At 38.9% G+C, this 27,729-nt stretch overlaps 1 protein-coding gene across 7 annotated transcripts in view; it reads left to right on the top strand.

The window, feature by feature from the left end:
• BCAS3 (BCAS3 microtubule associated cell migration factor) overlaps positions 1–27,729 on the top strand; it is a 353,753-nt gene that overhangs the window by 113,820 nt on the left and 212,204 nt on the right. For 5 of the 7 annotated variants that reach the window (XM_084299389.1, XM_084299391.1, XM_084299388.1 and 2 more), the window contains exons 16-17: positions 14,323–14,473; positions 21,869–21,913. In XM_084299389.1, coding sequence (XP_084155515.1) covers positions 14,323–14,473; positions 21,869–21,913 — 196 coding nt within the window. The remainder of the gene's footprint in view (positions 1–14,322; positions 14,474–21,868; positions 21,914–27,729) is intronic. The other 2 variants (XM_084299392.1, XM_084299390.1) reach the window with 1 other exon arrangement.

Here is a 27,729-nt window from a genome sequence, read left to right as displayed (position 1 = left end):
TAGAGTCAAAGCGAAACAGTTGTCTTAAAAAAAAACAGAAAGAAAAAAAATGTTTGAATTAAAATAATCCATTTGGTAAAATCATTTCAATAATCTTTTAGTTTACCTAACTGATGGCAGGCAGGATATTGAACCATATTATATGCCTTTTATAAAAACCCATTTATCATCCACTTGGAAAAAAAAACAACCGAGTTTCACTGTGTCTTTCAGTGGAGGGATTTTGTGTGTGTGTGTGTGTGTGTGGCAGCTGGATTAGCCAGAGACTCTGGTAATTATTTTAATTTGTGAACTAAGATGGGTTTACACAGATTGTAACAGGTCCTTATCATATTATAATGTGAAATAATTATTTTTTGGAGGAGTTAGGGCAGTCTGGTGACAGGAGAGCAGATGAGTCTGCAGAACAGTAAAGAGCAGCTTTGGGTTTAATTCTTAGCTTTACTTTTAACTTGCTATGTGACCCTTGGTAAATTTTAATTCAGCTGATTTTGTCTATCAGCTTCCTATTTTGTAACAGAAGAATAATAAACTCTGTGTTCCCTATGTATGGAATTATTTAAAGTTTGTAGTTTCCTTCAAGAAAGACTGTTACTTAATCATCCCCCACCTGTTTGCAGTGGAAATACTAGCACAGACCCCGCGAGCGTGTCCCGGAGAGCACCAGTACTCGGGCACAAACTTCTGATTACTGACGGAGTCAGGAGGCTGTGATAAACTCGTTTTATTTCTGGAGGATTTTTTAGCGTGGAGTCTTGAAATCATGATTTTCCTCTTAGATCCTTTGCAATCTACAAAAGTGTTCAATAAGCCTTAAGCTACAGAAACTGCTGTTAATCATCCTGCTGTTATTTCGTTTCCATTACAACAGCCTTGCTACAACCTTTGGCCAAAAAAAAAGGGACTTCATGAGCAAAATACTGGCTTGTTATCTTCCGTTTTTGATTAGCAATTATACTCCATTGATGTTAACTTGTGATTAGCTTTTGTTCTTGTAAATATTTTCAGAGTTCAGACTTCGTAATATTTTTCTCACTTGTTTTTTTTAACTCCTAGCTTCAAAATGAAACTATTTGCTATGTATATAGTAGCAAAGCAATCTATTTACATTTTGTTCCCAGTCCCCTACAAACTGTTTACCCACACAATGTAAGCCTTTATTGGGGGTGGAGATGATTTCATTTCCAAGTGAATCATAGTTTGGCTTTGTTCTTTTTTAGCAGAATGAAGCAAACTCTTAAATAGGGGATGACAAAGAGGTATTTCCTTGCACCTTTTATAATGAGCACGTATTTTGTGTGGGTTCTTCTGCCTGTTAAACCAGCGAAATTATATTTTTGTCATTATGTTGAGTTGCCAGAGTGCATTGTCAGTAATACCTGAGTTATTAGGTTGGGATTTACAACATCAGTTGGTTGTGAGGCTGGACATTAGAGTAAAATATGGCCTTATGTGACCTTTTAACTTGTATGAAATGAGGGTGGTGGTACTCAGCCACCTCACATGTACACGGTGTGCAGTAAATGATAACTGGTTAGAGCAGGACCATGCCCACAGATTTATCCCCTGTTATACCTCCAGAATATCTATATGTGAATAGCAAGAAGCATTTAGGCATAAAAATGCAGTGCTTTAGCTGGAAAACTGAAAGCTCTATAAAACTCTTACTATTTTCATTCTGCAAATGAAAAATTACAGGTATGCTGTTGACATTATGCCTTGCACCAGCAGTAAGTTAAAGTCTGTCTAGCTCTACCCAGAGGTTCCTGCTGCTGATTGCAGGATTCTCCATAATCAGAACAAACTAGTAAGTTGTGCACATGTTGAACCTTTTGCTGCACATCTCGGCCTACTAAAATGTTCAATAATAATCCAGTACCCTCTGAATTTGTCTTGTCACTTAGTTGGGGATTGAAGTATTTATTTAGATGACACAGTTTTGCTGAGAGACCATTCCTAATACACAGTTGTTCTGTTTCAAATTTAATACCTATGCTGAAATGCAGTGCATAAATGTAGAATTATGAAAAAGCACGCTGCTCTGTATACACTGCACGCAGACTTGGATTTAGCTCTTTAGAAATATTTTTGTGTAGCGCACTTTCCATTGGAAAATCTTTTTTAATTTTAAAAATAAAAAGTTCTCCTCTCCCTTTTCCCTCCTGGCGATCTCAATGCGATTAAAATCCAAGCATAAATCTGGAAGTTCGATAAACATGCACTCCGCGATGCTTTAAATATTTTCGTGGTACTTTTCACTATTTCCCAGAGCGAAACTCCTTTTACTAGGAGAATTCTTATGGGAAAGCGGAGTTGAAAGGACTGACATCACCAGCCCTTCCTGAAAAACAGATTGGTTTCCTTTAAGTAACACTCACTTAAGAAACCACCTATTTAGAGCGAGGCGGACGAAAATAGTTTCAAAGCAAACGAACGGGGCTGATAACTCGCGGGGCAGGCTCTGAGGTCGCTCCAAACAACGCGGGCAGCGCCTCCTCGGCGGGCCCGGCCTCCACCTGCGGCCCCGAGGCCTTTCCCGCTCGGTGCCCGGGGCCGGGCTGGGCCTCGCCTCCCTCCGGGCCCGCCGCCGCCCCGCGGTGCCTCAGCGCCGAGGCCCGGGCGGCCTCCCCGGCTCGGGGCCGCTCGGGGCCCGGCGGCGGCCGCTGCCCGCCAGGGGGCGACGCGAGCCCGGCGCTGCGGGGCCGGGGCCGGGTGGCCGCGGGCAGCTCCGCGCTCCTCAGCGCCTCGGGAGGGGTCGCAGCGCCCCGAGAGTGCTTGAAGGGGGCCCCCGGGTGAGCTCGGGACGCTTGGAGATGTCCCGGGGATGATCACGGCTTCCACCTCTCGCTGCTTCCCCTCCTGGCTCCGGGGGTGTGGGCAGGAGCCTCCAGAGCCCCAGAGCTGGGCAGAGGTGGGAGCTGCTGGCCCCAAGCCCGCTGCTTGTAAATGAGCTGTGGCTTTAGCTGCTTTTCTTTCTTTTTTTTTTTTTTTTTTTTTTGGTAATGGATGGAGAATCAGTGAAGTGAAACAAGTGGGTGGTATATTTTGGATAGTTTCTGAAGTGGAAGGAAAAGATCCCTTCCCTTCAAAGAAGTAGGGAAGTAGACTGATAAATTCTGTCGCGAGGGAAGTTCGCGGCTGTGCTTAAAGTGTTTCAGAAGTGGGCTTTTTTAAACAGCGTTGAGCTGAGACTGGGGCAAATGTATGTTTGCTTTACGTTTGAAAAAGAAGTTGCAAGTACTGCAGATAAATTGAAAATTGAAAGAGACTGACATCAGAAGGGAATTGCAGTTCTTGAGATATGAAGTGTAAAAATATATGACTGAGTGATTTAGCACAGCAAATGCCAAAGCAGTGGTCAAAGCAAACTGTTTCAGAAAGATTGTGGGTAGACAAGCAGAGGGGAAGTAATAGGTAGTACACAGGAGACCGCGATGTCAAAGATGGATCGAGAGGTGAAAGGGAGGTGGAAAGGAGAGAGGAGTTGGATTACCGCAGATGTGAGTGTCCCACTGAAGTTTTCCTGTCAAGATGGATGATTTCAGTATTGGGAACATCAAGCTGAAGACAATTTCTGTAGGGTCAAGTGTTGTCGGAGGCTGTAGTAAGGGAGTTCAAGGAGATGGTAACCAGATTTTTAAGAGTTTCTCTGTAAATGATTTGATAAAATTACATTTTTGGATTCTATTATTTATCAATTGCTCCACCAATTATTTCCTCCTGGTTTACAGTAAAGCAATATTTTTCTGTCTGCGAACCTCACCAGTTAACCAGGTGTATAAAAGGCAAGCCAGCGAGTTTCCTTCTCATGCATCGTGCGTAATGAAGACGTCCTGCAGTTCACGCATCTCTTTGGGTGGGGTTCTGCAGTTCTTGCCAATTGGCAATTGGTAAATAGCAGTGGTAGTGATGCCCCAGCAGGAGTGTGCTCCCCTGCATTGTGGCTTCTCTCTGTGCTTTGTGTGACAGAGGACTGGGTACACTTGTGTATAGCTGGGCGCCTGCAGAGCTGAACTGTGTTCTAGAGGAGGAATGAATGTGATCAGCATAAAAGCAGGCAGTAAGATTGAACTAACAAGCCCTCTGAAAAGAGCTGGTCACTGAAGGACTGGTGCAGGAAAGGTTTATTGAATGATCGCTGGAGAGAGACTTTTTACTCGGGCAGATAATGATAGGACAAGAGGTTTTAAACTAAAATAGGGAATTTAGATTAGATGTTAGGAGGAAATTCTTCACTCAGAGGGTGGTGAGGCCCTGGCACACACTGCACAGAGAAGCTGTGGGTGCCCCATCCCTGGAGGTGCTCAGGGCTGGGTTTGATGGGGCCCTGGGCAGCCTGGGCTGGTGGGTGACATCCCTGCCATGGCAGGGGGTCAGAACTGGGTGGGCTTTAAGGTCCCTCTCAGCCCAAGCCGTTCTGTGGTTCTGTGAATGGTGTTTGTGTCTGAAGTAGCAAAGCGGAAAGGGCTGGGAATGGGCCAGGAGAAGAGAGGTCTGGTACAGTGGAGACAGCATGGGCCAGAAACTTGGTGGGTCAAGGAATATCAGGGGCTTGAGGGAGCTGCAATCAGTGAAATGACAAAAAGCAGCTTCACCCACCTGACACAAACCTGTCATTTGGTTGATCAGAAGGTGAGGAAGTAGAATCTAGAGGTTTTCAAGGCCATAATCAGCTAAAGGAGGTTTAAGCGTTGAAAGTGTTTCATGACCGGTGAAGTTTGGAATGAAGGAAGGTGAAACCACGTGAAGCTCTGCGTTAGTGACCAGTGAGGGAAAGGAATGGGAGAGGAGCTGGTGGGAACAATCATTTTATCTGATGGACGTGCTGAGTTTGAGCCCAGACACCTCCTGCTTTCCCTGGCAGTGGGTTCTCCAGGGACACAGCCACTGGTGCTGCTGGAAGGGAATCCAGGACAGATCCCTTGTGCCTGCAGCCCGGATCAGGTTCCCTGTGTATATGATCAGTGATTGATTATGCAGTAAATGGGTGCTGCTCTTGTTGTCTTTGAGTTTATTATTCTTAAGTAAGGCATTTAAATCAACTGTGCATTTTTGGTAGTCTGAAAAATGTAAACACTTTATGGAAAGAAACGTAAGCATTAAGATTGGAAATAAAATATACTTGTATCTTTTAAAAGGTTTATCTTTACCCTTAAATATGCTGATTTGGCTTATTCTTTTTGCTTAGTCTTTGTGGGCTGTTAAAATCAGTTGCTTTTTCCCATCTCAAGGAAATGCATCTTTGACACTTCTCATGACCTGAGTCACGATGCTGTCACAGAGCCAGAAAACATCCTTAACGGTCATGGGTAAAAGAGCAGAGCTGCCGAGGGTGTGTGGTGGGTGGAAGAGCGAGAGAGATTGCTATGGTTTGCTTCAGTTCCTATTCTATGGGTGTTTCAGACAAGCCATTTATTATAATTATCCATGGATATTATTATGAAGTTCTCATATGCAGTGGTTCTCAAGGCACATTTTTGTTCACACAACTTGGGATAAATACTGTGCATTCAACCTGGGTTGAATTCAGACATTACAATATTTGTGCTAATTGTTGCAGCCAGAGCAAGGGAAAATAAAATAAAGGTAAAAAGGTGCTAAAAAAAAGATAATAGTCACAGATGTATTAACATGTAGTTTATCATAAATACTAAATGCTAGTAAGCTAAATTTGGGCAAAGGGGTGTTTTTAAACTTCCCCATCTCTTCACCCACCACAGCTGCATGTGGAGGTGTCCTTCAGAAACTCCCAGACTGGTCATTTGCAGTTTCTAACACAAACTGACCAGTTTTTCTGGCTGTGCAGTCTCGATGGAAAAAAGCTACAGTTGTAAAGATCATTTTATTCTGTATCATTTCAAAGAGAAGACTGAGACCCAACTTTTCTAAAGTTCACAATGCTGAAGTGCCTCAGAGTCACCCCTGAAAGAAGGCTTTGAATTCAGAACCGTGTTGATGTGAATCCTGACTGGTGGACGTGGCGACGAGGAGGAGTGCCTGCTTGTTTTCTTGAGCTTTTCTCGAGCACTTCAGCAGCAGACAGTGTTAGTAAAATTCCTGCATACAAGAAACCAAAGTACCAGTGGGACTTCACAGCGCCCAGAACCTGCCTGCATGATAACCTTGTTGTGAAGTCTGAGCCCACAGAGTCCTTTCCTTGGAAGGTTTCCAAACTCAAGTCCAGTGCTGCGGTAGCTATAGCTGCACCGCTTCTGCTCCAGAGTTGGTTATGGCCACACGTTGGGGAGGATTTGTAAAACACCCCATAGCTGGATGCCTAGTAGTTAGAAGAAACCAGCCTTGCAGTCCATTAATCTGTGAAGACTTTGAGGTGCAAGGCTTACAGCCGGGATGGCAGCCCTCTGTACTCCTCCCTGCCTGTGCCTGGTGTTTTCTGGAAATGGCCTAAGAGCAGGAAGGCCGGTTTGGCTCATTTTGCTGGTAACCACTGTCTGGAGCAAGCCAGCTGAAGTGTTAGTGCTGCAGCCTGTTTTATGGCTATGCAAAGCCTGGAGCCAAGTGGCCCGATTGCCAGCTGGCAATCAAGTTTGGTTGTTTTGACTTCAGGGAGCATTTTGCCCATAAATGGTCTTGAGCTTAGCACCAACAATATTTTTAGTTAAATAAATCCTGAAAGATGGTTACAAGGCCAGCCTTGTATGTGTGGTGGAGGGGTTGTTTTCTAATGAGATGCTTGGAGGTACCTTTACCATGCAGGTCTTTGAGCAACTTTAACGTAACAAACCGGTATCTGTACAAAACGAGGAGGGGAAGTAGCAAGGGAAGAAGCAGGCATTTGTTTCAGATTTTCGAGGAGACATTTTTTACACAAGGCAGTTAAGATTATGGATGTCCTCATAGCTGCTGGGGAGAGGTGATGCAGGGCTTGGGACGCCGTCACTGGTCTGGTACAAGTGGCTTCTTCTCCTCTTTGACTCCTGTGGTCCCCACATGCGATGTCTTTTCCATGCAGGAAAAGAAGAAATGCACGTGGAGGTAGGCAAAATGGCGAGCCATGCATCGTTAATGGTAGAAGTAAATGACAGTTCAAATCTCAGATAGAGCTTAAGGTTAAACTGTGCTTTCATAATCCATTTTTGGACAGTTGACGATAACGGGCAGCAAAGGGGTCATGGCAGGTCCTTCTCCTAACCCTTGCCATGGCCGAGAGGAGATTTTGAGTATCAGTGGGACACTTCGTAACTGAAGGACAAAGTTTCGAAACAGAAGGTAGTGAAAGAACAGAGAAACTTCAGGCAGAGGAAAGGAATGTTTTGAGCAAATTTTCAGATTTTGAGAGGAAGGCACTGATGAGAAGTTGGAAGGGCTGAAGTTCAAGGAGCTTGGGTGAGAGGGCAGAGGACACTGCCTCGTCTGTGTCTGAGCCACTTGGACTGGTGCTTGCATGCCTCAGCAGTGTTCTGACTTCGGAGTGTGCCTGTCACTATCACATGCCTTGCCTGCATGCGAAAAGAAAGTTCTGCTTTCTTAGGATAATCATGAGATTTAGTGCAGCTGTGTTTCGAAAGGTTCAATATCAAGCAGTTTCCAACATTATGAAAACAAACGGCTGCATTATTTTCTCCCATCAATTTGAATGGAATCAAGTTAGTGATAGGTTTTGGACTTGCACCAGTTTAGCTGAGAGAAAAATTTGCTCTAAGTAGCTAAATCCTGCGTGCATACATGCTGTAGCTGATACATAGTATTCATTCTTTAATGGGTTTAATCGTGTTTGAAATATTGACGATATGGGTGTGAAATGAAGCTAATTTTGGTGGGATACAATTCAAGGAAATTGCAATGTAACTTTAATTCAGAAGTGATTGATAAGTGAAATAATTAAAGCTTCCTGACTTTTTCTGGGGGAATGTGTAACACTTTACTAAGCAAGACAAAATGCGTTCAACTAAACGAAACAAAACATTAAAGAAGAAACCCACTTGGGCAGTAATTAGTGCTGCCACTGAGCGTGCCTCTCTGGACACTGTTGGGTTTGTCTGTCAGGCTCTTCCAAACGACGTCTGCACGCCAGCATTGCTTCCGCAGGGTTCTCTATTCAGGTCACAAGGCAGCGTTTCTCACCAGGGCGCTGCTGTTTCCTCTTCCGACTGTAGTAGATTACAGATTATACTGGAACATGTCTGAGAAAAGGTCAGAAAGGAGGGTGAAAGTCTTGGAACCGTAGCTGGGAAGCTTTCCATTCTCATCCGTGAAACTTCTTGTATTGAATCAAAAGCAAAGCAAAATAAACTACCACATACACAACACTTTTGTTTTTCCTGCCATTTTCTGTTTGCCAGTTAGGATTTTCTTTCCCTTGCATTATATGATTAGTGAATGTTTAGTTGAGGAATCTTCAGTGTTACACTTAAACAGAAATAACGGCCAAGCACTGCTTGTTTTCTTAGAACTCGGTTTGCACAAGATTGCATGGCCTCAAGTCACTGCATTTTTATTTACCAAATTAAAGATGTTTATATGTAGTGCTAATGTCATTAGTCTACGTGGTACGCTTTGAAATGTAGTCTGTTAAAGACTGTAAGATACAAAAGCTAATCAAGTGGGTTTTGAATTTTAATGACATTGCATTACTGAGCTTTTTGTATTGGAGTAATGGAAGAAAAGAAACAAAAAAAAATCAACACAGAATCATTTTACTATGCAGCTGAGAGGTGCTCAATACCACTTTAGTTTTTCATGTAAAGTGTATAGAGAAACTAAAATGCTTGTGATCATTACTTTCCTACCAGAAAACTCTGTCTGGGCCAAGTCCTGTTTGCCTTGCCTAACAAGGTGAAAGTTCAGCATGCAGGAGTGTCTCCCAACACGGGAAAGAAGAGAAATGCCATATACAGTTGAAACTGCCAGGGGAAATTTAATGGGTAAATTTATTTAATTTCAGTTTGGTGGTAAGTTGCTGTTTGCATCCCTTACGTGTTTGGGAGTATAGTTTGGGTTTTAAGCTGAATTATGAATGAAACCTTTCCATCAAATTGGCTGAGGCTCCTGCCCACATGCAGGGCTGTGGTACAGATGTATTAGAGCTAGGTTTGAATACTTACTAGTAATTTGGTCACATTAGTGTGGCACCATGAACTGAAGCCCAGGGCAGAGCTGGCAGTGCAGCTCCACCAACGCAGTTCTTTCAGGAATCAGCAACATGTCTTCACACTGCTGCTTGTGCTGTGCTGGAGCCATAGGTACTTGCCATGCCATTTTTTGATGTATTTATGTCATCAATAGCTGCAAAAATTGGGATGTTTTTCCTCCTCTCACTTAAAAGACCATCTCTGAAAGCAGTATCCCAAAGTGCTCTGTTGAAAGGCTGACCAATTTAAAACCTGGCCTGAATTCACCCAGGCTCTTAGTTGATCAGAAGAGTTTACTGCATTAATTTCTTTCAGTTGATCGAATACCGAAGTATTACAAACTAGTAAGTCTACAGTGTTTACTCTGAAGTGTAGCTTTAATTTCACGTCCAAAAATAATTTCTAAAACTTAGAAATGTGTGATTTGATGTGTTTAAACCTCATACTCACGCCTTCAGAATGTATTACAGTTTAACAACAGTTGGGCTAATAACACTCCCCCATAATCCTAAAGAAAAGCCGGAGCTGTCAACAACCAAATCCTGTGGTGGTGAGGGCACCTCGGGGGTGGCCGGGGGACGCTTGGTGTCCCTTCACATCGGACGCGGGGCCGTGAGGGCAGAGGCACCAGGCCGAGGCATGGCGGCGAGGCCCGGCGCCGGGCAAGGCCTTACCTGGGAGCTCCCACTGATGTCTTTTCCACAGCTGTCCAGCTTTGTCACAGACCAGTAAATCTTGTGAAGTTTATTTTCCTTAGAGCATCTGTGTTTTATAATGGTGCTTTTAATTTGTTTTTTCGCTGTCTGCTGGGATTTCTTTTGTCCGGCACTTTCGGGCCTCCCTTTTCTTGCTGGTGGAAGTGAGCCCGTTAATGATGGCTGGCTGGGGAATACAGCCCTGCGTGGCTCACAGGGCCGCCTGCGCCCTGCCTGCCACAACAAAGCCCATTGTTGTTTGCTTTCTTCACTTCTGTCTTCAAGTTAATCCATTTTCCCTTTGAGTATTCGTGGAGTAAAATATCTGGAAAAGTGCGCCTCGGGTTTTGGAGGGATGGTGTATTCGCTGCATGCTCTCAGCAAACAGGTACAAGGACGGAGCTAATTGATTCTATTCTCCGTGCCTCAGCAGGCAAAGTTTATCCAGCCTAATGCTGCACTTGTAAATAAATCTCTGCTTTCAGATACCAGAGCCACAACATCCTCGGCTCTTTGCAAGTTGTGTGCTTGATCTCTGCCTGCCAATCCCTTAGTAAAATTAATAAGAGATTTGCCAACAGCTTAAATTGAGACATTTTATTTTTTTTTTTGCACTGGATGTCTAAAAGGCTGAATTAGGATTTACTGTAGGAGTTTTAGATTTGGGTTTAGCTATGATCAGAATTGTGACCTCGAGTCTGTAATATTTGAGTGTAAATCATGCAAGTGCTTCTTTCTTGTGGCATCCTGAGCTGTGGCCCAAGCTGCGAGGGAGTATAGGTAAATGCTTGTAAATGGGGAAAACAAACCTTAGGCTGAACTGGCCTTGATGTATTCCTTGCACAGCTATTGAACTGTTGTCTGAAAACCTCTTTCATGGCAGCTACTGGAAAGACAAGTACTTGACCAAAAGGACTTGCCTTGGTGTCCTCAGGGCTGCTGATATCATGGTCTGGCCGATTACCAAGGGAAAGTGCCTCGTTACTACGGATGCTCTGCTGAAAACGTTCTTACTGGTTCTTGTGAGGGTACATTTACCATGAAGCTGTGCTGCTGGTGTTTAATTTTCTCCATAGCACTTGGAGTAGAAAGTATTCCTTGCGTAGTCGATACAGTATGATTCATGTTTAACTTGCAGTATACAACCAAGTTAGCATTTACAGTTAAACTGCCAGTGCTGAATGGAGTTACTCCATTGGAGTTATAATTCTGGGGCTTTATTCTTTACTAATAAACATATTTCCTTATTAGAATTGCTATACTGTCCATGTGTGGCAAGGTAATTTGAGTACAAGATTCTGCTCTTTGAAAAATATTTGATATTTCTAAAGGACTTCAGCTTATTTGCTGTGTCCTTCGACAGTGAATCAACAACTGCTTGAACTGTAGAAATAATGTTGATGCTTGACTGCATTCTTTGTGCTCTTCTGGCCTGATCCTGCAGTCCTGCACACACAGAACTCCCATTTACTGCAAGAGAGGTTTCCCAGTTCTGAGGGCTGCAGGAATGGAGGGTGGCTTTCGTGAATTTTGGGATGGGTACAATATAAAATTACAGGATTTTTAAAGGACTAATTAAATATAATGTGTGAGACTGTTTTGTTCCAATGTTCAGACTACAACATGGCTTCTGCTGAATGTTCAGTAAAGTAACAGCCCTAGTCATGGAGTGCATTTACTGGCTCCCCAAGGCTATGCAGTTCAGAAGACAAGGATGTATCTGATAGGTCTGAGGCAACATACAATGAAGATGTAACAGCACAGAACATTTCCATCATAAAAACAGCTAAAAATATTTCAGTGAAAATAGAAGCACATTATTTTTGCTTTTTCTTTTAAGCCTGATTTTCTTTAACCTTTCTGCTCCATCTTAATATCACTGTAGTCAGGTTTTCAAAAAATCTGACTGCTATCAGAAATAATTTCTCTCCTTGCATTCCAACTTTTAATTTGTGATTTGTATCACTGTTAATTGCATTTATTTGCAATTAGGTAGCTAAATGTTGCTGCAGAAATCATGGATTGGCAAGCAATAGTTAATAGTTAATAATAGTTAGGTATTTGCAGTTTTTCCATTTGTCATGGCTGAATTTATTTTTTATCATGTTTGTTCTGTTAAGTGCTGAGCATTATGAGCTCTGCTTTAATTGATTTTCTTACTGAAGTTTGTAAACATCAGATTAAGCTACACATTTAAACCTGAATTGCTTGAACTCAGAATGTTCCTTCCTTTGAAGAATTTTACATTTTGTTCCCATTCAGCATCTTTTACACATTTTCAGTTCTCTCTGGATGCTTTCATAGATTTTTATTTTTTTTACTTTATTTTCTCACATTTGAGCCTATAAATGTGTAGGATGTTATTACTACAATTTGTATTTTTAAAAACTCTTTTAATTTTTTATTTTTATTTTTTATTTTTTTTTTTTAATTCAGGAATTTAAACTTAATCCTGACGTTTTCTGAGTATCCTCAACTGCCTTGGCATTCATCAGCTTGTGCGGAAATAAACCCATCCTCGTGTAGGAAGGACAGCTGTAAATGCCTCACTTTGCTGCGTGCAAATACCCTATTGAATCAACTGGCAATTTTGCATATGGAAAACTGCACGATGTGGGGAGCAGAGGGCACCGGGTAATTAACTGAGCCTTAGGGTGAGGGAGAAGACTGTGCCGACACAGTCACTCGCTTCAGTAGTTGATAATTAGTCGTTATATTCCCAACAAGTAAAAGAAAAATTACAGGCGTTTGGAGCCCCGGCTGTGGATGGGCTCTCTGTGTGCTGTGTTGCTGCAGTTGCTTCTGGTGATTATAGGGGAGAGAAACACTTCCAGAGAGGCCTTGATTACATGCAACAGTAACTAATTAGACAATAAAGCAGCTAACTATTCGTACTCTTTTCTACAAGAACCAAGAATGCATTATGAAACTAATCTTTAAAAAAAAATTAATTGCATCTCAGTCTTAATTTAAAACCGAGTGTTTTATTTTTTTTCCCCTTTCCTGTTTCTTTTTATTCCAAGTTGGTCCAGGAAAATTGCTATTAATGAAATCTGCTCTCTGAGACTTCAATCGGCTTGTTATTCATTAAAGCCTTGCTATTTCTCCTAAAATGTATTGACCAATGCTCAGGGCAGATACTTAACACAAAATACACTTTGTAATTTCATCATTTTTGTTATTGTGCTTTTTTAAGATGCAGAGGTCTATGGACTTTGTAGAAAAACAAATAAAAACCCTAAGCTTACAGTTACATAGTATTAAAAGAAGGGTAAAGGAAGCATTGAGTGTCTTTAGGATGATGAGACATTCATTAAGATTTTTCCGCCTTCCTTTTCCTATTTTCAATCCATCTGAAGTACCATTAAAGCTTTTCAGGCAGCTTCCTGTGAGAAACCCTCTTCTGTGCTGTTTTTCTTCCTTGAAAAAAGGTGGCTGCTCTTCAGTCAGATTGTATGGATTTGGCCTGGGATTTGTATAATATCTGTGTAGAATGCATCAGTTGTTTAGGAACCTAATTCCCAATATGGCTCCCTTTTGATTAAGAACAAAGCCAGCATTTCACAGCATTATAGGAACACAGAAAAACAAGTTAATGATCTAAACCTTTTAATTCATGGTTGCTTGTCTATTTAAAGTACTTTTGATTCTGCTATAAACAGACTGGCCCCTTTTTTGTTTAACTTCTTTCTTTGGTTTCTTCACATTTCTTTCTTTACTGTCCATGAAATTTGTAGCTAGTTTCCTTTTCTAACTGAAGAATGAAAGGTTGTGACTACAGAATGATACAGAAAGTAAGAAAGCGTATCTAAACTGGGCGTATATCCAGCGCAGACCTCTTTGAAACAAGCTAAATTTAGGCTTGTTGGGATTTTTTTTGTTATGTTTTCCCCTTCTCTTTTTGAATACCTATATTTTGTTTTATTCCACTTTTTTAAATGAATGTCAACTTTGTTACTTTTGCGATACTTGCTTGATTTTTACATGATGCTTCGTATGGCTTTATTTTATGTAGTTACTCGTGGTATTTTCTTTCTTCCTCAGTTCAGCAGATTACTATTATGTGTGCCTTTATCCATAGAGACAACAAGGGCGACTTTTTCAGAACTTTCAATTACCACCACAGTATGAGGTACTTTAGGAAAATAGTTCCCTTCCAGAATATTCTTTTTTTTTTTTTTTTTTTTTTTTTTTTGCCAGAGAATTGGAATCCAGAGCCTTTTCTTCAAACCAGACTCTAAAACTTTTTGGTGAACAAAACTGCCAGGCAAGCAGCAGTGGCATGAATAATTCCCTTTCTGTGGAAGGGGACCTTATTCCCTGTATATAAATAAAGGTTTGCTGCTTCCATTGTCGTCACGTATTTTTTTCCTGAAATGAAGATGACTTTTTTAGATTTGCTTTTGTTTACAGTTGAAGATCTTTTTTTTTTTTTTTTTTTTTTTGGCAATGGCTTATTTCAGGCACTTGTTAGAAATTATAAATGAAGAAAAAAAATCCACTAATACATTTTATTACGTCTGTATCCCATCAAGGTAAATTGAACAGCCAAGACACTTACAATAACTTCACAAACAATAATCCTGGGAACCCTCGACTCCTGCCTCTTCCAAGTTTGACTGTGGTGTTGCCTCTTGCTCAAATCAAGCAGCCAATGACATTAGGGACCATCACCAAACGCACAGGGTAAGTGGATATGTACGAACCTTTCTTAACCTTGCTATTTGTAGTTTATATGAAAATAATTTCCTTATATTTATACCTGTTTTTATTCCTTTTATTTTACTTTTTATTCCAGTGGTAACAGAATAGTTGGGGGGGGGAGGAGAGTGCATAAGAAAAGAAAAACAGCAACAAAAAAGAACTTAGTAACTCAAAAAAAGAATTCAGGAGCATTCTTTTGGATGGGTCATTTTCTTGCAGTCTATCATATGGGAAATGCTGGATGCTGCCATCAGAAGTTTCACACCAGGAATTGGTATGAAACATAAGCAGAGCTGTATTCAATCAGAATAAGTTATGGTTTTACTTTTTTTTTTTTTTTTAAGAGTTTGTTTATTTTGATTTCCAACCTTCTCAAGCAGAGATGATTTTTGACTATCAGAAATTGAAGGACAGTAAACCAGGCTGTGTATAAAGAGAAAACTTAATCCTGATGTTTTCTTGACCTTATTTTTCTTCTGAAGTGACCGTTCTGTACTATGAAATTGATGTGTGGACTTTCACTCCAGAGCCAGTCACACTTCGCTACTTCGTGATGTGCCATGATAAAGCACTTCAAAATGCTTGTTATGAAAAGCTCTACTGAATATATACAATATATGTACATTATAATTACAAAGAAGATTCTGTGAGTTTCATAAACCATAACAATTTTCAAGTTAATTCATGCTGTTAAACAGTTGATATTTTTCTCTTGCTAAATTTTAAATTTTAAAGTTTTTGCAATTGATCCATAAAGCTAGTAGGCGATTTTTTTTTCCTTCTCAGTTTTTGGTACTTCAAATCCCTGAATATATTCTAATTAAAATTTTTAATTCTGATTTATGCATTAATTTACAGACTGTTTTTATATTAAAAACAAAAACAAAACAAAACAAAAAACAAACAAACAAACAAACAAAAAACAACAAAAAAAAATCAAGTTTGTCTTGTTTGACTGTCTCAACGACTGAGAGTCCTACAAGTTAACATTTCCCTTCATATTGGCAAATGGGTCCTGGCACTGTCTTGCTTCAATTGTTCCTTGGCTTCTTGCTCAAACACTAGTAGTGAAGTGAATTTTACCTTGTGTTTCATGACCTGGGAAATATTTTTCAGAAGAGAGCTCATGGATATTTCCTCTCTCCCTGAGTAACTCCCATATTCCATGTTTGAGTGTTCAGAGCATTCTGTTAAATCCATTACTGTTTGTTTAGTGCTCTTAGCATGCATGATGAGGTTCTAAAGCTTACATATGTATGCACGTATGTACATGTTTATCTCTATATGTCTATCTAACAATCCAGTCCTGCTCTCACCGCTGTAAACAGTAGGCTTTTAGAACCAAATCATGAGCTGCAAACACTCAGTTGCCCAAAGGAATGAGGCTGTCTGCAGTTCCTGAACTTCACAGATAATTGTAAATATGACTTGGTAAAGAAGTAATACAAGGGTAATGCTGTGATTTATTTCTTCCACACATGCATTTCAGTTGCTTATATTTGCATTTTTTTTTTTTCTGCTTACAGTTTAAACACAGGCAAGGGAAGTGTGTTAGCAATCAGATGCATTTTGAAAGTAAAGAAGGGTGTGATTTTGGATGAAGACAAGAGGCGAGCTAGGTTCAAAGAAAGGTTGGTGTTCATGGAAATAAGTAGCAAGTTACAGGAAGAGGAAAATAACAGAAAGATTTCTTGAAGATTACAGTCAGAGAAGAACAGAAATGCAGTCTCACAGAAATAGAATAGGAACTTAGAACTAGGTAGGATGAGATGCAGAAAATAGAAAGCCATCTGATGGTCTGTAAGGGGAAGGCATTGTGATAGGAGAAGTGGTGAAGGGTGATGATTTATAAAAATAATAATCAATAATCACCATTGCAGTTTTTGAGTTACTAAGTTTACAGTAGTAACTCATGCAGCTGCCTTTACAGAACTGCTTCTTTAATACAGTGGTGATACCAGCAAACTTTACTATGACCATAGTGAATGTAATAAATCTGCATTTTGGATTTAATATTTTATTCTTATTTATCTCAAGCATATTCAGAGAGTGTTCTTATTCCTAGTTTTCTCTGACTAAATTTTACCACTCACGAACTGTCTGTGTCCTATTATTTTGTATAATTTTTAAAATTAATTAAATTTAGAATACTCAGTGAGGCTTATATAAGGGGAGGAAAAAACAGTCATGGGAAATACCCTGCTGTGTAAATAGAGTTTTTATGAATGAGGATCATAATTTTCAGTGAAGCCTGTGTAGATGTGTAATGCTAAGCTGAGAGCTTCCTTCATTTGTTCTGCATCCAAAATATTTGATGAAAGTACACAAAATTAACATGAAAAGCTGTATTTATAAGGCAGGGATTTAAGAGGAATGCCTCGGATCCAAGAAGCCTGGCATGCCTAAAATGACCAAATTGAGACAGCAGCCTTAACTTAAACCTCCAGGGGGCAAAGCGTGTGTTTAACATATTTAACATCTGCCCTCATATTTCTGGAAACACATAGCAATGTAAGTCTGTACAGTGTAATATTTAGACAGGACAGGGACCATCTGCCTCACTCTGAGAAGTGTAGGAGGCATGTATTACTGCAAATGGCAACAGACAGATGTATTTACACCTACATGGTCAGCACCTTTAAGCACTGCTCCAAGGAAACAAGGCTCTTCTTTGGAAGCAGCTGCTTAACCTTGTGATTGTGCAGCGATCAGAAAAGGAGACGGACTTGCAGTCGGTTGGGTTTTACAGTCACCGTTCAGTGGCCCTTAAAGCAGATTCCTTTTCTGTTGCTGCTTTGAAAGAATTAAGCAAGACTAAAAGAATATCGTGTAATTACCACTTCTGGATTTGTCCATTTTATTTGCTTTTAGCATCTGAAAAGCTGCTTTAATACTAGACATTTTAATTAAGCTTTGCAGGTTTTATTAACCAAAAAGTCATGCTGGGTTTTGTTTTGCCAGTATCCAAGACAGCAAAATATTTTTCAGGTAAAAGGAGGGATCATTGCTCTTAATATTATTTGCTCAAGCAGAGCTGCAAAGCATGTCATTTTTCTTGACAAGTGGAACGGCAGTAAATTTTTTAAAAGTGTTTGCAGTAGCCCTATGGGAATGAAAGGCCAGAATCTGGAGTTGTGTCATTGCTGTGCTGTTCATCACAGAGGCTTTTTTTTCTCATGTAAACTTGTGGGTTTGGGAACATTTTCTGATCACTCATTAAACTCTGAATCTGAATACAATTTACATTCTCAGCACCAGACATCTCAGAGCATTACCTCCCTTCTTGCCCATCATCAGTGCTTCCTTGTTCCCTGTCCTCTTTTTCTTTCCTTGCTTTTCCCAGTCTCTCACTGTAATTTCCCCACCTTTGTGAAGCACTTCATTTTGGTCCCTATATTTTGTCATCCCATTGACTCACTTTCCTGTAGTTTGTACTGTCAGCACTTTCTGAGGAGCAGATAGGCTTTCCCAAAGGGGCTCTAGCACTAATGAGGGAGGAAGCATCTTATGTTTTAAAGATTAGGGGGTTGTAAGAAAGTAAAAGAGCTAGATTTAATAAGTCTTTATAGATCTGTGCCTCAGTTTCCCTTTCAAAATTTTAATAGTAATGCGAATTCTTTCTCAAGTCTGGTGAATGGGTTAATTCATTGCTCATTTAACAAAGAGCTTATAGATTTGAAAGGGGAAGAACTGTATGATCCATCTCATGCTTGTCTATAAAAGGCAGTGTATTAGAATATGTTAGAAGACAGCTTTGTGCTTTGCGATAGCTTTATAAGCTTGCCTTGTGTTTGTGGAATGAGTTGTAGTTTGTTTCCAGTTTGTAAGAATGGGGGGACACAGATGGACTGTAATCGAAAGGAGAGAAATAAAAGATAGAATCACTGCCCAAAACGAAAAACTGTTTAAAAAGTTGTCTTCTCTGACAGCAGCATTTGTTTTAACTATCTCAAGGGGTATGATCATTATATTTGTATCATACTTCATTCTCTAATTCATTATAGACCTAGTGAAATGCCAGGATGTGACCTGCATTAGTTGGGTCTTACCAAAACAGAAACATCCAATGCACCTTGCAGGAAAAGAAACCTTTTTCTTTTTTTTTTTTTTTTTTCATCCAAAAAATAGTGAGTTTTAAAACATGGAACTTCATCCATTCTTCATCCCATTCCCCATTTTCATACCTCATTCCACTCCCAGTAAGGAGAAGGTTATGTGAAGTGGCTGATGTTGCAGCACGCTGAGATGCTTTCATTTTACTGCTTCTCATTGCTTATATTACGTGTATCATACGTCACTGATGCCCATTGGTTTTATTTTGACTAAGAAGAGCTTCATTGAGCCCAGGTTCTACTACTGAGGCAAACAAAAATGAGGAGTGCAAAGTCATGGTGTCATGATACATTTCAGTAGGCAACGGTAACTAAAAAAGTCAAGAAAATATTAAAAGTAAAGCTAAAGAATTCAGTAAAATAGGTCAGCTTGCCTGCATGCTGAAGCCAGGCACTCTTTTTCAAGCACATTCCAGAGACATGTTTTGTGCCACTTCAAGGTTTTATAAAAAATTTTGGTAATAAAGCACCTACTGTAATGATTTGCAATTGATATGAAATATGGCCATTTGCACTGAATTTTGTTCAAATGTCAGTGTTCATGAAAGGATTCTCATTTCAGATGGCAACATGATAGCAATGAGGGTTGGAGTGAGTGGGTATTGCACAGTATATTCAAAGCTTAAATAGTTGCAAGCGTTTATGAAACAACACAGAATATTTCAGTTTTGAATTTGATAAAACTCAATCAGAAAACAAATTAAAAAGATGCTGTTGAAATTTTGAATTAGAAATCATCTTCATTAAAAAATTTTCCTTTAGAATTCCCCACTAGCTATGAGAACCTCAGTGAGTTTTTTGCTTTGGCATTGCTCTGTTCCTGTCACCGAGCATAGCCATCTGGTGCTGTCTTTTCAAGGTTGGGTTATCCTGTAATTTGTACTCTCTCTCCTCCCCCCCCAGCCCCTCCATTAACATACCGTCCGTACTGTATGAAGGAAGTACTGGAAAAAAAAAAAGCTTAAATAAATATCATAGGAAAAAATGGTCATTTTAAAAGAAATTGGATCTCGTGATCATAAAGAAAAAGCTATATTCTGTCTTTCAAACTCACAGCTTATTATTAAGACATACCTTAGACTTTTGAAGTGTAATTACTTTTTCTTCGTAACACAAGATTTTGAATCTATGTAAAAATGACAGCAACAAAACAAAAACCAAACAAACAAAAACACAAGAAACCACCCTCCATGGAAGTCTGTGTAGCCACCTGAGTCAATTTGTATTTCAACTAGAGGAATTTGTTGATTTGAAAATGTAATTGGGTCAACACAGTATGGTGAACTAAATAGAAAGACTGCTGTTACCTTCTAAACTGTTCTGATGAGCTCATGGAAACATCATTTGCCTGCTTTTTGCAGACAGAGAAACTGAGGCAGGCAGAAAAAAAATGACTTGCCAAATGTCCAGGGTCATAATTCAGAAACTCCAAGCTCCCAGTCAGATTTGACCACTCTCCAGTGACTCTTCAAATGTACACAAGATAGGTTCTAGGTTTTAAATTGCATTGGCTATGGATTATGCAAAAATCTTCACTTTCCATTAAATATTTAAATGGTGTAATAGTGCTGTGGTAATCTTATGTTGAGCTATTAGAATGGCCTTCAACTCGGTTAGGGACTGAATATTGACTTTATAGGACATCCTACAGTTCATACAGCACATGCAATTCATACAGTGCATGCAATTTAATTGGGTTTTATCACTACTCAAATATGATACATTGCATCCAGAAAGGCAGACGTTTCCACTAAATGAGCTCTCTCCCCTAAAGTGCCAAGCATTCATTTAAATACAAACATTTAAAAGGCAGGCCGTTATACAGAGTTTTAAAGATCTTCAAATCTTTTTTTTTTTTTTGACAGATACTACTAAATAAAAAATGGGGAGGAAGGAGGATAGGTTTTTCCCACACTATTCTAATTTTTAGTGAATTTTTACATCTTTGGATGTAGAAGAATATATGTCTTAGTTCTCTACCTTCACCTATTTTTTTTCTAAGAGGATTCTGCATTCGTTGAAGTTGCACTCATGCCAAATTCAGTTTCTAGAATTATTTTTTTGTGTATGTTGGAGTACTGTTAATTGTGTAGGCTTATGGCTTTATATATCTCTCAATGATAGACCTTCTCTGTTTAGTTGATTGCCTGAAAATACTTTACTTGTTTCAACTAGCCAGAATTTATCCCTGAGTCAGAGCATGAAAAGAAAAATGACACATTGGCATTTACAAAATCAATTATTCAGTAATTTTGTGGATAATGTTACATCCCAAATGAGAATCAAAGAAGCCGTGAGCATGTGAGTAGCTCTAAATTTACCTCCTGCTCCTGCTTTTCAGATTTTATGCAAATGTCAGTATGGCTATGGCCTGTGATGTAAACAAGGGAAAATTCCATTCAAAATGCACTAAAATTAATGGGGTGTGATACCACTCTAAGAACTATACACTGTGCAAAATACATGAACAACAACCAAAAAAATTGTGTAGATAAATTAGTGAGTGGCCAAAAACATTAAGGTCTATATCAGGTGATTTCTAACATCAAATACATTTGAAGTAAGTGAGGGTTCTCTTTCCTGCATTCCATGCAAGCTTACAAATGGGGGAACAAGATTTCTGTGGTGTACAGTTGCTGAAGATTTTTAATTTAATAGGATCTATCCTAGGAAAAGGGCTGGGGAACTTCCCTAAGAGAAAGAGTGCCTTGTACCTGTAGTCTTTTTTGCTTAGGACACACTTCATTTCAATAAATTTGTAAAAAATGTCCCACGTAGACCTTCAGTGGTTCATGGAAAACACCCACAAGGTTGTTTGTCTTGATGCTAATTTACTTTCTTTGTCTATTAATTATGACTTGGATGTCTGTTGAAGGCTCTTGACTGCATTTGCCTCAGATTTGTCTGCAGGTTTCAGGAAGGAGAACTAAACCGTGTCTAACTTGAATTACAACATCAAAACCTGTTTGCACCTGATGCATTACGTTTGTCACAGCAGTCGTGCATGGAGAGCCTCCCCTGTGAGCTCGTGCTTCTGTGGGTGGTTGCGTTGTCAGTGGGACTGTTCACGTGGGCACTTGTTCCCTTTGTGAGTGTCAGCATGCTGGTTACATGAGAGGTCTACATCTCTTCCAGGGCATCATGAACGGTTATAAAAATTCTTTTGTTTACCTTCTGCATAAATCTTAATAGCATGATGTACAGTGTACTTGTTGGTAATTGAGTTTTCATCTAATTTCTGTGCATTTTTCCCCTTTACGTGAAGACCTTACCTGTTTGGAGCAGGATGTTTTTCCATAAAAGCTCCATGGTGAGTTCCCAGTTCAATCCCAGCATGCCTATAATTCATTTGCTGTACTCACTAAAAATAACTCTGTGTTTAGACTTTTTAATTTGGGATATATATATATATTTTTTTCCAATTTGTTTACTGCATGGCTGATTCATAGGTGGAAGCACTGCATAATTTCACTTTTAAACTGTGGATGCGTATTCACCATCAAGCATTGTCAAACAAATGCATTCACCTTTACTTTTCGTTTTGTCTCGTCTTTATTTTTTCTTTCTTTAACCTTTGAGGGAGCATTTAATTTTTAAGTAGCACAGAAGCTGAAAAAATAAAATATTTTCCCAGCAGGCAAGAGTGATTGCAATATCCTTCCAAAGCAGGTCTGTTTTTTCTATATAGCTTCCCTTGTTATAGTAGCACTAAGTTGCTTGCAGACAGCAAACGTCGATGATGACCTCCCGATAATAAGCCAGATTAGCAATGAGTGGACAGTAAAGTATTGCAGTAAGAGAGATGAAGCAAGTGAAGTGGATGCTACAAAAATAAAATACAAAAAATGCTTATCACACCCAAGGAAAAAAAGGAACCACAGTTCCTTTGAAATAATTGATATTTGAAATTATAAACGGTGTTGGTTGAAATATGTAAAATGGCAGCATTTTACAGAAACACAGACAAAACAAAACCAGCTCTTGAGTTGCATACAGTGCTACATAACCTCCAGTCACCTTTTCAGAATGAGGTGGTTGAAGTTTTAAGTAGCAAGGATGGGAGAAATTTGTAGGTTCTAAGGCTTCCTTAGAAAATTTAGAAACTTTTAGGCAGGAGGAGTTTTTCTTGTTTGTTCTTCGTTTTAGCAAAGGGTTACCAGATCTGTCTGTCAATCTTTGCTAGAATATTTGTTTGTGGCTCTTGATTCTACTAATGGTAGTTTGTTCCTCTTGTATCATCCCCTTATGTCTCTGTCAAAATACTGTTTTCAGCAGAAAGAACTTCGTAAGAGCTTCATTAGGATGCAGAGTTCTTAGAGAATGGCAGAGGACAGCTAATGAAGGATATGTAAGCTATACCAAACACCAGACAAGCAAAGGTACTAAACATGACACTTTTAAAGGAAAGCTGCCATTTCCTTACTCCTGGAGAATCACTTTTACATGAATATTATGTGGGAAGGAGCCTATGTAATAGCACAGTATGGTATCTGGTTAGTGCAGCAGTCTTCCTAAGAACCATCCCTAAACGTAGTTTATGATGCATCTAAGTTTATTTGTCTGATGGGGATCTAAGAACTGAAAAGGCTCTGGAAGAAGAGTTTTCAATGTAGATTGTCTTAGCAAATGGATGTCCTGGTTGCTGCCTTCATAAAGCAGGCTCCCAGAGTTTCAGCAAAGCCAGGCAGAGATGCATGTCAACCAGAAATGATTTTAGATTGAAGCAAGATTAAAAGGCCTAGATTAAAGAGGGGAATATATGAAATAGACTCAAAAATCGTTGCCTGTCTTTCACAAGACTGTTTTGTGGTTTGTTTAATGCCGGTGCTAGCTCACAAATATGGTCTTTACTAGCCTACAGAGAAATTAGGATAAAAAACACGCTTTGGGTGGGGGAAGAAATCATGTTGTTTCCATTAAAGTCTTAATGAGTCCTAAATTATGTAAACAAAATGAATGGAGATTTGACAGCTTACTGCCTGGTGAATAAAGGAGCCTACCATTTCTTTCTTGCTTTCTCTTGTTTTATTCATGCTTTGACAACTGGAAACATGTCTTTCTTTTCTTGTTTTAGGCACAATGATAAATTAATTAAAATGTATTTTGAGACAGATAGGGTTTTTACAGTAATTTTTTAATTGCAAATTTCATGCAATATTTTTCTCTGATACTTTCGTGGTAGTTTATATAGTCAAGATAAAACTTCCACCTTCCCAAACTGGATGTTTCCATTTCAGTGTGTTTAGCTGTGGATTAATTGTGTAGTGACTTACAGATATGTGCATTTGTTTTTAGGAATCTGACATTTTTGAAGCCCGTTCGTTGGTAATATAAAACCAAATAGAGGCTGCAGAGAACAAGAATCATCCTATTTTATAGATATTTGAATTTGTAAATAATTTTCTTCATATCATGTATGTTCCAATTTATTTATATTTTTAAACTCATGTCACTTATTTGAGTGTATGAAATTAAAGACAACTTTAAAAGCCAGCAGTATTTTGAGGGACATAGGGCTCTTCGAGGAACATTCCATAGCTGTATTGTGTAGCCTTTGATTTTTCAGTAGTTGTCTATGGTTTGCAAAATGTTTTAATATTGGTCAAGATCTGCTCAGGTGATAGACCAAAAAACATCATTCTGCCCCACCCCAAGTGAGATAAGCAGAAAAGTTTCTTTTTTCGCAGGTAGACACAGGAACAGTTTGCCCTTTCTGCATTATTTTTGTTTTAAGGATATATATTTTTAACTACCTGCTTTGATTTCTGCATTGATACAATTGAGATAAAAATACTGTGTTGTCTTGGGGAATTAATTCTTGGAGTAGCTACACAGTTGGGTAGACCAAAACAGGAAAAAGTCTACTGACATTTTATCCTCCATATACCTTATGGTGCCGTTGTTTCTCAAGGTGTAATATCGAAATTAAGAGAGCGAACGTTTTGGTCACATCAGCTTCACCTTTTTTATTTGGTAGTGTTGATTCCCAACAACCTGCACTTCTTCCTGCATCATAACCGCTTTCAGTAAAAAATATGGCATAATATTCGGAAAGTTAGCAATTGTGAAGATTCCTATAAATTAACCATTTTTAAAAGTGAGGCAAAATGTGCCTTAATTTCAGTTCTTGGAATAGTTTATGAAGTGCTGACAGGCTGAGAGCAAGTAAAGAGCAGGAGTTCATAGCAGAAACAAGTCATTCACCACCTACCTTCAACAGTATTGTTTGGTTATCATTTATAAGGCTGAGAGGGTGTTTGCATCTACATAATAATGAGGATTTATAGTTTCCATGTTGTTAAAATATCATAATGACATGAAAATAGATTTTTCTAATGGCATTACTATTACTGAATGTAACTTGGCTTTTGAGATCCCCTGAAAGAAAGAAATTGGAGTTGGAATGTATTGATGAAAACTCAGGGATTAAAGTTAGATGGTGGTAAAATGAAAGATTCTTTACTTGCAATAGTTTTCAGCGTAGAGTTGTTGACATCTCTGCACTCTTTTCAGAAATATGTAGAAACCAGTATGATGCACTAGTAGGTCTTGGTTTTTGTTTTTAGCAGGACTAAGTTTAACCACATGAGTAATCGTGTTTTACAAGGTCTGCTCTTTTTGTCTACAAAACATCGTTCTTGAATGGAAAATGTTTTGGCACCGAAACCAACATTTAAATGCGTGCCTTGAAAGATGTGCATTTTAAAGACATGGTGTAAATAGAATGTAGTTTAGACCATTTCCTTCGTTGTTGTTTATATCCGTATTTGGTTGAGCTTAGGTCTTTGGAGCTAAGAGTGTGCAGAACCCAGGAAAGATTTTGTAATTTATTGTTACGAGTCCCAGATTCACTTCTGATTAAAGGCTTGAAGAAATGGTTGAAGCCCATTTTGTCTCAGTTGAAGCTTTCACCAGTTTGTAGGTGAGAATAGAATTTGCTCCCATTTTTTTTTGCATTTTAAATTATTTTAATAACCTCAGATTGTGTTGTGTAAATATTCAGAATATTCAGAATATTAGAATAGTATAGAAGTATTATTTTTAAGAGTTTCTAGGAGGAAGTGAATACAATTGAATCTCACCTATACTCACAGTTTGCTTTGCATTAACTGAGGAGTAACGCTGTCCTGGACAGCCTTGTCCTACATTAAATAACAATCGTTTACTGAATGAAGTATAGCTCAGTAACAAGATTGTCATTAGTGCATTCATTTACATTGTCATTTCTGCAGGAGTTGTCAGTGTATGAATATTTGGGAGGTGAGAACTAAAAATAGTTATTGATACACAACTTGTTACAAAACTGGTTAAAAATACCATTTCAGTGACAGATGACTATTTCAAAGTGAGAGGAGTCTATTTTCAATTTTAATGAGCCATAAATAATAATATGTTAATATAAATTAAATATGCTAATATAGATTGTGAAGTGACACTGGAAACGAGGTAATACATTTACAGTCAGGAACTTTTTGGAACACAGATTTTTGACCCAGTAATCTGTAATTGTAGTTGTAACAGTTGGCTATTAAGTGCTTTGTGGTGGTTCAATATCAGAGTTACTGACTATAAATTGCAATTGCTCTTTGGGGACGTTCTAGCTTCTCATGTAAGTGCAAGATCTTCAGGACAGGTCTAAGTCTATGAAAGTTCATCTGAATATTTCCATTGATTCTGGTTAGTGTAATGGAATTCTTTTTGAAAGGTCTTGTGTTTGTGTTGTTGTGGTGGTGTTTGTTTTCTGTTTCGTTTTGTTTTTAACAAATGTGACCATAGGCTTGCCGTATGTGTGATTTATGGCAGGTAGCTTAGCTCCTCTGTGCTTCAGTGGGTCCATCTGTAAAAGTGGCGGAGCGATACTTTACAAAGTGTTGGGAAGCTCAACTACTATTTTTTAAAATCCCTTTCAGAAACCTGGCTGAAAATACAGTGCAAGTGCAAACAATTAGTTTTTTTTCCCATTTTCATGTGACCTCATTTCCAGTAGGTATAGAAAAAGTATTTGCTGCTTCAAGGAGAAGGCAATTTTAAATGTTTCAAGTTGCATGACAGCAATCAAGGAGGCTATGTGTTTTTAACCATATGCCATATTTTACACGTGTCACTTACTACAGCTAGTTGCTGGAATTGTTGGAAGGAAATTAAGTGTTTGAGATCAGGGAGAGTTTTGCCATGTATTTCAGTGAGGTCTGGCTTCAGCTTTAGGGTAGCAAGACAAGACTTCAGCCAGGTGCAGTCTCTGCAGCCAGGTGCAGAAGTTCTAGAGAAGCCCAGCTTATAGAATAATCCTGGTTTAGAATGCTTTTCTTACATTATTTTTCATTATATTGATTTTGGATATTAAGTCTTTTCCTGCTTTAGTATCCCTGTTGGTTCATTCTGTTGAACCCCTTCACCCATATACAAGTAATTTCTAATCAACAACAAAAAAAAGAGTAGTATGAATTAAATATCATTATACTTCTGCATAGTGTTTTAATTGCTTTTTGCCACTTTAAAGTATTCTTCTGCTGATAAAGTTCATAATACTGCAATACTGTGTTTGCACGTCCATATATACACACGCTTTTAGGACTGAAGAGCATTACTTAAAAATGAATAAGAATGTGACAGTATAATAGAGGCTGATATAATGTGGAATAAGAAATTAATAGAAGAAAAATGGAAAGGAGGGAGAGGTAGCAAGAGAAGGGAGCAGTGAAGTAGAATAAAAGAAAGGGAGATAACTTACAAAAATGGGGAAAAAATGGAACACAGAGAAGAAGGAATCCTGCGTGAACTTCTCAAACAGCTTTTCCATTAAGGAAAGGATGAAATCCAGGTGTAATGAACTGAGGAAATGGGCAGTGCTCTGAGAAGTTCTGAATTTATACAAACCAGAATGTTGCGTATCCTCAGATTCATTTAAGGAGCTGAAGAAGAAAATAAAAACACGACATGATGCAATGACGTAATTATAAACCACTATACCTGCTACATGCATATTGTGAAGTTTCAGATGAGCATCTTTCTTAATCTCTTTTTATATGATATAATTACTGATTTGTTTTAACACGTAGCACATGAGTGTGTGTATTGTTTCCTTTTCCTTGTATCCTCCGCATGTTGTTCCCTCTTTCCCTTTTG

The sequence above is a fragment of the Netta rufina genome (genome assembly GCF_964035555.1).
Source record: "Netta rufina genome assembly, chromosome: 21".
Taxonomy (NCBI): Eukaryota; Metazoa; Chordata; class Aves; order Anseriformes; family Anatidae; genus Netta; species Netta rufina.
Note: the sequence above shows the minus strand (reverse complement) of the source record. Positions and strands in the feature narration are given on the sequence as shown.